The sequence below is a fragment of the Lygodium microphyllum genome, chromosome 5 (assembly GCF_053477565.2).
Source record: "Lygodium microphyllum isolate KBCC chromosome 5, Lygodium_microphyllum_v1.1.10, whole genome shotgun sequence".
Classification (NCBI taxonomy): domain Eukaryota; kingdom Viridiplantae; phylum Streptophyta; class Polypodiopsida; order Schizaeales; family Lygodiaceae; genus Lygodium; species Lygodium microphyllum.
Genome location: NC_141139.1, coordinates 147,951,849 through 147,961,833, shown reverse-complemented (window position 1 = coordinate 147,961,833; position 9,985 = coordinate 147,951,849). Strand labels below are relative to the sequence as shown.

The following is a 9,985-nucleotide window of genomic DNA, read 5'->3' as shown; positions in this document are numbered from 1 at the left end:
AAAGATTCCTTTCTTCATTGAAGATATTGTGGTTGAAACACCAATGGCTGAAAGATGTTGTCTTCTCTATGTAAGCTTAGAACAAAACTATCCTATTATGCCTTAATGAGAACTTTCCTTCCAAGAAGTAAGCAAGTTGAAAATAATCATTGAACTCTAATCACGGTGGATATCGCATGAGGAGCAAAGACATCTAAAATTCGGAGGCCCAATGCCTCACAAAACCTCCTATACTTGGATACATAATATATTCTAACATCAAGGTCTATGGTATTTCCTAATCCCAACATCTTCTTAGCAATTTCACTCTAGCATCAACTTCAAAGTCCACACTTATTAGTTGCAAATTACCATCCTCTAGCCCATTTCTTAAGTGTTCAATGATAATAGAAGCCAAACATATAGACTTCCCAAACTTTCCCCATAAGAATCTCATGTCTTTTGAAGCCTCTAATTCTAGTGCATAAGTGGAACATAGAATCTCAAATCTAGGTAAATGGAGACTTTCAAAATCTTGGGACTAATATGCAATGGTCATGCCATGGACTTTCAAAATCTTGGGAGTAATATGCAATGGTCATGCCATGGATTTCCAATTGTTGACCTTCTTTTTTAGCCTCTTTAGGATCCAATCAATTTTAGTTACTAAGTCACTAAATTGAAACCCCATAGGGAATCCCAAATACCTAAGGACAACACCTCTATTCACAATCTTTCCTAACCATCTGAACCCTCACAAAAATTCCTCAATCAAAGTGATCAAGCAAGAATTTTTGAATTTATCTTAAAGCCTACTACTTTTTCCTAAACCCCAAAACGTGCATGGCACTATTCAAATTGGTCTTACTTGCTTGGAGCATCATTAGCATATTTTTGGCCAGCTACCAATTTCTTCCCCTTTAAATGAATTTCTTCAACTTTTCCTTCTTGCACCATTTTATCAAAATAAGGAAAAACAGTAGATGCATGGTCACAACAAACAGTAAGGGACTCAATGCCCATTTTATCAATAAGGAAAAAGAGTTGATGCATAGTCACAACAAATAGTAAGGGACTCAAAGCACATACTTGTCTAGATTATCCCCCCCCCCCCCCCCCATTTCTGAAGAACTTAAGAATCCACGAGAGAACCATTAACTACAAAAGATACCTATGCACTTCTTGCAAGCATAAAGGGAAATTTATAAATATTTTCAACAAAGCCCCTTCTACTCATTACTTGCTTTAGATACTTCCAATCAACCTTGTTCAAAGCTTTTTTTACATTAATGTAAAGCTAAATAGAAACTTTGGCTAGACATAGATGCCATTCTAATGCCATAATAACATTAAAAACTTTATTCAAGATAGTTGAACCCTTGATACATCTAGATTGATGCAAATTAATGCACCTTTGCAAAATAGGTGTCAATTTCTTAACCATTGCTTTGGTAGATATTTTGCATTAGAAAAAGTTTGGACTAAAAAATGGGCCCCTTAGGGTTTGACTCACTCTCTCTCCTAAAAAATGGGGCCATGGTGAAATGTTTGCAAACAAACTCCAAATTTTTTGGATCATGGAAGAAGAATGCACTCTTTAAGGTCTTTCAGTTGATCTAAAGCATGCCAAGAAATTATTCATATTTCAAAAGTGTCCAAAACCCCTTGATGCAGCATCTATAGTTTATACGTTTCACATCAAGGGGTCATATCAATTTAATCTTTTGAAATATGGAGAATCTCATGGCATGTTATAGATCAACAGAATGAGCTTGAAGAATACATTCTAGATATCCAAGGCTTGACAAATTTGGAGTTTGTTTGTAAAAATTTCATAGTGGCCCCATTTTTTAGGAGAGAGAGTGTGTCAAACTCCCTAATGGACCCATTTTTTAGCCCAAAAGTTTACTAATGGTAGGTTAGTCCTATTAATGATATAGACCTCCAATGATTTAACTAAGTGCATTGAGTTAGCTTGGCTACAAGAGAAATTATATGCCTAGTCAAGGTTCTAGCGTTTTTCACAATAAAAGTTAGCTATCTTAGGTAGCTAACCCTTGACCTTTTGTCAAACATCATTTTTATAGAGATACTAACAAATTTAGGAGACTTTCTAGTGCCAAGGCTCCTCAATGCTCTTTTAAGCTCTTCTTAGTTCTGCAATTATGTCCTAGACAAGAACATCATTATTCTTTCAAAAATCACTTTTTCTATACCAATTCTAGGATTACCTTGGTAGATCCCTAATCATATAGGATATGTTGCTGAGATAGGGGACAAAAATACTCTCCACAAACATTGTGTTTTACCACCAACCATTTATGTTGACCAATGAAACTAGAAAACTCAAAAGAGCAAAGCATTACAATAATAGAAGAATGAACAAATATAAGGCAAATGTAGTCAACCTCCAAGGATACAATAAGAGGTAGCCAATCCCTACTATTACTATAGTACCATCAATCTAATCTAGCAATAACCTCAATAACTCAAGGAGTTGAAGTTCAACTTACCATCATTGATTTGTGAGCAATCTTTGACACCAACTAGTCTCAAGTGGTCCATGACTTCTTCACGCATTTCTATCTCACTTTTGTGAGGCATAGCCGGATGAGTTGAAGCATCCAAATTCTCCAACACCATATTGAAGCTTACCCCCAATAAGCCTCTAGCAATAGTTAGGTCAACTAAAGTTTCCATAACATTTTCATCAACCTTGCCTTATTGAAGTCATATTAATGTTGATGATGTCTAAAGCTTCATGAAAATTCTTGAATCTTGAGAGTTGAATCTAAGTTGTAGGTTTCTATTGCATGCCTTGACAAATGTGGCACAACTTGAATCTCCACACTTAATCCCACCAAAAAAGCATTGAATATAGTTCCTATGAGAAAACAAATTACTACTTTGTGTGTGAAGCTTGTGCTCCTACACTAGGACCATGTCAAAGTTGCCTTGCATGTTCCATCTCCAAAATGGGCCTCTCTTAATCTCTCAATTGGTGCCCTTAACATTAAAAGATGCTAGTTTAAGGTAGTCCTATGCTCCCATCAAATGAGTTCCAATCATTAGTTTATCTTTCAAAGCCTTTATCACCTCTTTCTAGACCAACCTTCTCATTGAGCCAAAAATTAACCAGAATGCCATTGTTTTTACCCAATCTTCTTGCATTGTTTATGTAGCTCATCATCCCAAATGTCTAGCCCCATGGAGCTTGACTCCATCTTAACTAGAAGCCATTTGCATTTTGACATCAATTCCTATATATTCTTGATCTAACTAATCCAAGGGTGTCCAATTAATATTAACAAAGGTTTTCACATTTCCATTGCTTCCCTTGGGAATAGAGACTTTGTTCCAGAATTTAATGAGGTAGCCTTAACTAGGTGCTCTTTGGCCCCCCCATCTTCTACTTTGCTATCATAGATTTCCCTTTTTGATTTTTTATTGGTTGTTATCTATCACCATCTTTTGACATGTCATTATTAATTCCTCCATTCTTATGATGTAGATTTCTTTGCTTGCACTTTTCTTTCCTTATTCTCACCTTTAACCAAAGGGAATGCTCTTTTTTAATTGTAACATGTGCTAGCAACTTGCTCTAGTTGATTTTGGATCTAAGCTCTTCAAGGTATGAGACATTAATGTCCAAAACTCTAATTTTTGGTCTCCAGTGTCCCATAAGAGGTAGAGTCTAATCCTAAATAGGATGGCCAATGGAGGTATGTATAGAGGTCTACCTAACCCATTTGCAAAGTCAATGAACAAGTTCTAGAACTAGGTTGGCAACCTTGGGATAATGTACACGATTCCAAAGTAAAAACCCTAAGCCAACATCTTTTGTGTCACCTCTTTCTTGTCAAATACCACCTCGAAGAACTCCCTTCCTCCATAAAAGATTCAATCAACCACACCATCACCTTTGAATATGTTGTTGAACCATGTAGGTGGCTTGCTCATGAAGAGCACCAAAACCACTTTTGAACTAAACCTAAGCACATTAGCACATACCTTTTTTAAGTCTAGTGTGACTCTCTTTGATGTACCTTCCATGTTCTTCTCCATGTTCCTTTGAAGGAATGTTGCGAACCAATTTCAAAAGCTCAAGTCAATGATATATGTCCTCCTTCGAGTTATTTGGATGAATGTCTTTGTTGAAGCTTTCTCAACTCATTGTCGCAATCATCCAAGCTATCATCCTCTCTATTTCTCTCATGCAAGCTTAACAATCTCTACTTGAATCAAATTTGCACTCTCATTCACACTTTCCATCTTGGACATTTCTTCATCAGCATCCCTCTACCAATGATTAGTTCTATAAATAGCCACATATGCAAAGCCCCATGTTGAGCTCTAAATGGGAGACTTTGCCATGTGCAAGTCTACCATTAATGTAACATGCACAAAATAAAACACACCTCCCCACTATGCCCATCTAGAGCAATCCACTTTATCATTCAATTACTTCATTATATATCTTGATTCTACTGTATCCTAAGTTGTTCAAGTTTTTTGTGTATGTTATCTAGTTTTTTATGTTCTTCTCATTGTAGGTAAAGTAAAACAACATGTATTTTTATTTCTTGCAAGTTGGTTTATGGTGACGTGTTTAATACCTAGATATGGATTGTTGTATTAGAATTTAGAAGCATTTAAAGAGCATTAAATATATGGGCACAATGGAGAGTACATGTGATTGGATCGCTTCCTAAAATGTGGCATTTTTTAAAAGAATTGCAAAAATAAGGTTAATATTAGTAATGTATTCACATCATCAATGATGTAGATTGCAGTAATTAACCAATAGTCATATGAGTCCTTATAAGTGATAATATTCACATGATAATTTCCTTTCAATGCCCACAATACTTGTGGCATAAGCCTTGACATTGCCCTTCATCAAAAAGTTATCTTATTCAAGCAAAAGGAATATAAATGGTTCTCAACCTCATTCGAACAAATGTATTTTAAATGGTGATTAACTTAATTCTGAGAGGGCTTAATGCTTTATTGATTTCAAGCACAATATTAATTGATAGGGTTCTTTATTGTTTTCAATTGTATTTTTTCAATCACATTAAATATAGCATGTTAATGATGTAGCTCACATAGGCTTTATGAGTGTAAATCAGATCATAAAACCTACTCACCATCATGAAACAACTTACTACTTTGCACTCATCATGGATCCTCTGCTGAGACATGTTGACAAATAGGTTGCTGGAGGAACTATCAAAGGGTTGCTTCTCCTTGACGGCACCCACATGGCAGCGCAGCTTTTTGCAGATGAGAATGCAAGTGCAGTTCAGGCAGAGAAGAGTTTGGTGGATGACCTGATGCATCTATATCAGGAGTTTGCAGCACTATGAGCGTCTAAAATCAGCACTACCAAAATGGAGCTCTTACCATTGTCATACAATGAGCCAAGCTCATGGCTGTTGGAGTATGGCTATAGGCTGGTCAAATGTGGTGAAATTATCAGGTACCTAGGATGCCCTCTTGGTGTTGGGAATGGTTCAGGGAAAGGATCCAGAGTAAACTCGAGAAATGGCAAAAACAACAACTCTCTCTGACTAGAAGGCTAGTTGTAGCAAAGATCATTCTGACCTCTTTGATGGTCTTTATGGCCACCACTCCACCGAAGCTCCTGGGAGCAGATGGACGGTATGCAAAAGCTCCTGGGAGCAGATGAACCGATAAAATAGAGGGAGGATTTGGGCTGGACTCTATGTATGCAAAAGCTCGATCATTAGCACTCTCATCCCTCAAGAGGACTGAGAGTAACCAGCTGTGGGCAGTCCTTATGAGGGAATGGATGAGCAAGGCAAGAATGTGGGGTAAAGATTGACCTGGTTCTTGCTAGTTTGATGTATTGGGAGGGGATCTTAAAATCAAACTGCCTTAGTCCCAGGTTGGGAAGGATCTTGTCTTGCTCTGGAACTCGATCCTGAGGGAGTTCAAGGGCACTTGTGATCCCCAACATCGGGAAGACCCCTCTCTATTGCTAAGCGTATGGCTCTCTCCATTTCCGTACGACCCTCAGGTTGCGCCAGTGCACAAGCAACCCAAAATGGCTAGAAGGATTGCATTGAAAGCTATCAAGAGGTGGGCGGATATCTGGAATGACAGTGCCAAGTCCTGGATGGATGTGCACGAAGTTCAGGAGCTCTTTAAGCTCAATGACTCACAATCGCCAATGAATGGTTCTTGAGAGTTATGGAGCAGCTTAAGCTGGAGTTTCCACCTCCTGGGAAACCATGACAATGCTCGTATTCTGAAATACATCCCTAGCAGAAGCCATCCCTGGATTGAAAATGTAGTTGACAGCGTTTCTGAGAAATATCAAAAACACCCATTGGGTGTTTAGACTGTTTTGTAAGCAGTTGAGTGTTTTGGCCTAGTGCCTGATCCATAGAAATATGCTGTAAATTTTCTCACTTTTTAATCGCAAATGACCACGCATTATTTTTAAAAAAACTTACAATTTCCATTGGGCTAAATATGTAGAAGCCTAATTGGCCACTCCTTTCACTTTTCTTAGGAGGGCTTTGTTTGAGATTACTGGTTATTCAACCATGGATAGTAGTATGATAAGTTAACCAGCCAACAAGAATAAAAAGTAAACAAGCACAATAATATGACAAAGACAAGGATCCCTTTTCCTTTTCACTATTAGTGAAAGTAAATTTTTTGCTTCCAATTTCCAAATATCATGAAATATTTATATAAGATCTAGGATTTCCCATTTGAATGCCAAGAAATTGTGCATAGAGTGTCCATATCTTGGGAGTGGTCAATGCTGGTAAGAACCAAATAGATTATGGGTTAGGATGATGAAAGCTATGAAACAACTTGCCTTGCATCATACTATTAGTTGGAAGTGGACTCTACTAGAAGACACAAAACAATTCAATGTAGAATCATATTATTTGTGGGGCTTAATTATGGCTTTTTGGTAAGGAAAAAAGTTAAATTCTAGATATGATGTTTTGCATGGAAGGACAGGTACTTAGAATGCATCTAGTTTTTTGCTCAATTGTTTTACTTTAAAGTTTTTTGCTCAATTGTTTGACTTGCTAGGTTTAGCAAGCAAAACTTGTTCAAATTACGGAGCGGGAAGCTCAAGTCATTGGGTTGATCCTAGGTATCTCCCCAAGTATATAAATATTTTTGCATTTAGAAAACAAAAGCCATATAGACAATAGATGTTTACCCCTTTGGACAATTGCAAAGAATTCCCATATCTTGAAGTGGGCAATGTTTGTAAGCTGCACATGGACAATATCAATTATGTTTGCCACAGTGGTTTGTTAATTTACCTCCATTAATGTTTGCTTCAATGGCTAATCCATTGACACCCAAGGCTACGTACAAGCTCTGTAGGAAGCATGATTCACAAAATCCATGATACCAATGACAAGCATGAAGGCCAAGAGCACAATGAAGACCACAGTCTGCACCTTGAAGGACCAATGGTCGAAGCAGGGCATGCGATTCCCTAGAGCATGCACCCCTTTGGACAGCAACACGCCATGGAATGTGAACTGCGAGACCGCAATGTATTGATAGAAGAGCTGCATTGAGAACTGCAGCAGCTTTGAGGGCACCTTATAGGCCACCTGCACCTTGTAAGGCAGAAAAGACAGCACCAGTAGACCTAGTATGATGCAAGACCATCCTACCACCACTATCTTGTTGGATTTGTACTGAAACACTTCATTGAACTGGGCCCCTTCCAGACATGAAGAATATGAGCTGGCATTGTATGGAGGTGACTTCGGTGGAGTGGGATACGAGCCTAAGCCACCCTCTTCTTCTGGTTTTAAGTCGCCACCTGCTGGTTTTCTCAACACTTTGGTTGCATTGGGTCCAAAATGGCCTTCACTTGATGTAGTCTTCTGTGGCATGGGACCTGAATTGCGTCCATTTGATGTCGTGCTCGGTGTGGATGCATGTACATCCGTATAAGGTGATTGAGATGGAGGTATATCAACTAAGCCTAACTCTGATGCAAACTGACGTGACTGCAATGCATAGGGATGAGTGTTGCCATCTTCTAATTGCGCTGGAGTGGTGGGTTCTCTGTAAGAATTACACTGTGCTAGTTTAATGTTAGTCAAATGCTGATGTGGGGCGGCATCCAGTTCCCCTAATGCTGATGTGGGTGAGGACATCTCTGAGGTGCATGGATGCATAGATGCATCAGTAACTGCCCCTGTGGGCATCCCTGAAGCAGCATCAGGAACTACCCCTGATTCCAATGAGCCCACCTGAGAATGTACATCAATGTGGGCTGAGTCCAGTGGGACCAAACCCACAGAAGAGTGTGCAGAGTCCAACTGAGCCAAAGCCACAGGAGAGAGCCAGAACCTGGAGGCCGTCCTGCCGAGCCGGCGCAGGTCTGGGGCGCCGGAGTGAGGGTAAGGGTGAGGGTAAGGGTAAGGGTCCACCTGGATCTTGTTGGCAATCCACTTGGAGACAATGACTCTGAAGAGGCCCAGGATGGCCAGGGGGGCAGTCATGTTGGGCAGGTAAGGGATGCCCTCAGTGGAGATGGCGTACTGGAGACCTAGGATGCCCTGGTAGGCAGAACTGACAGTAAGGATGCCCTGGGTGCTGAGAGGGCCAGTGACCTCCAGCCTCCTCACTTCGAAGGAGCACAGCCTCTCTGTGACCAGGAAGGGCACACAAGGCATGAAAGGGTGCCCCTCATGGTTGATGATGGCCAGCTGCCTCTTGCCCCAGCAGCCCTTTGAGATGCACCGGTAGGCAAAGATGGAGTAGTACCTCCATGACAGGTTGATGGGGTTGTAGTACCTACATAGCCAGAAGAGCCGGGTTGAGAGAAGGGCTCCCCTCAGGGTGGTGTCTACCCCTCCTGCCAGCAGATGGGTTGCTATGACTACAAAGAAGGATCTTATGGCGATGGCAAAGAGGTAGAAGTCGGTGGGGTAGGAACATCCAGGTGGGTTCTGGCTCATGTCTTGCGCAGACACACACACACACACTCTCTCTCTCAGGTGCTAAAACTGCATGTTTTATTTCTTAACAACCATATAGGAAAGACATGCGAGAGAGAGAGAGAGAGAGAGAGAGAGATGCTTCAAAAGATTGAGCTTCAATTGTCCATCCAGTCGTCCATGGATTGTCTCATATTGAAAAAACAATGGATTGACTGATATTGAGAAAAACAATGGATTGTTGTTTAATATGAAAAAGACAAGGAAATTTTCCTTTGCAACTATCTCAAGTAAGAGCATTGTTTTTTTTTTCTTTGGCATGAGAGACAGACAGACAGACACAGAGAGAGAGAGAGACACAGAAAGAGCACCATTTTTCTTCAATTTCCTAAAATAAACTCTACTTTCTCTAAAAGTAAGGTATTTTACACATTTCGAAGTTAAGTGGACCACTTAAGTGAAGTTAGCAATGGGTTTTTTTTAGGGACTTGCACCACCTTGTCACCACACCATTATATAAGCACATGCCCTAAAGGGCAATGCCAACAAAGGTTTAATATATCTGAATTGTAAAATTTTCTTTAAAAACCCATCAAAATTTAATTGTAGAAATTGTAAATATGTGCAGTTTGGTTCAAAAATTCATCGAAAATTTTGAGTTAAAAGTCTACGTATTTGCTATTAAACGTATTTTGTGAACACTAGTGGTGCCAATGGAGAGAGAGAGAGAGAGAGAGAGAGAGAGCTCTAAAGAAAAACAAAAGGGAGCAAGAGAATTTTACCATTTCGCGAGTAAATAATATACAAAGATGAAAGGAAAGAATCCAAGTGACATGTCTCGGTGAACTTTGGTTAACTTATAATAATTCTATCGCTTTAGACCAAGAGGATACTCTAGACTTTACTCATCTATTATCTTTCTTCACCCTTGTTTATATATTTCAAGCACTTTCATCAACCAATGATAACTACAATAATACCTTTCAACCTTGGAGAGCAAGTATCAATGCTACAACTAAGTATTATTGATCAAGAATTCACATTGA

General features: G+C 39.4%; 1 protein-coding gene across 1 annotated transcript; it reads right to left on the bottom strand.

Annotated features, from left to right (window-relative positions):
- Positions 1-6,780: 6,780 nt before the first annotated feature.
- Positions 6,781-9,782, bottom strand: LOC148036514 (uncharacterized). The gene has a single exon (XM_087679154.1). The coding sequence runs from the start codon at positions 8,958-8,960 to the stop codon at positions 7,344-7,346; it is 1,617 nt and encodes a 538-aa protein (XP_087535280.1). The 5' UTR covers positions 8,961-9,782; the 3' UTR covers positions 6,781-7,343.
- Between the last annotated feature and the right edge of the window lie 203 nt (positions 9,783-9,985).

Bases quoted from the DNA above. Each gene is read 5' to 3' on its own strand.
- LOC148036514 (XM_087679154.1), bottom strand. From the start codon at position 8,960: ATGAGCCAGAACCCACCTGGATGTTCCTACCCCACCGACTTCTACCTC.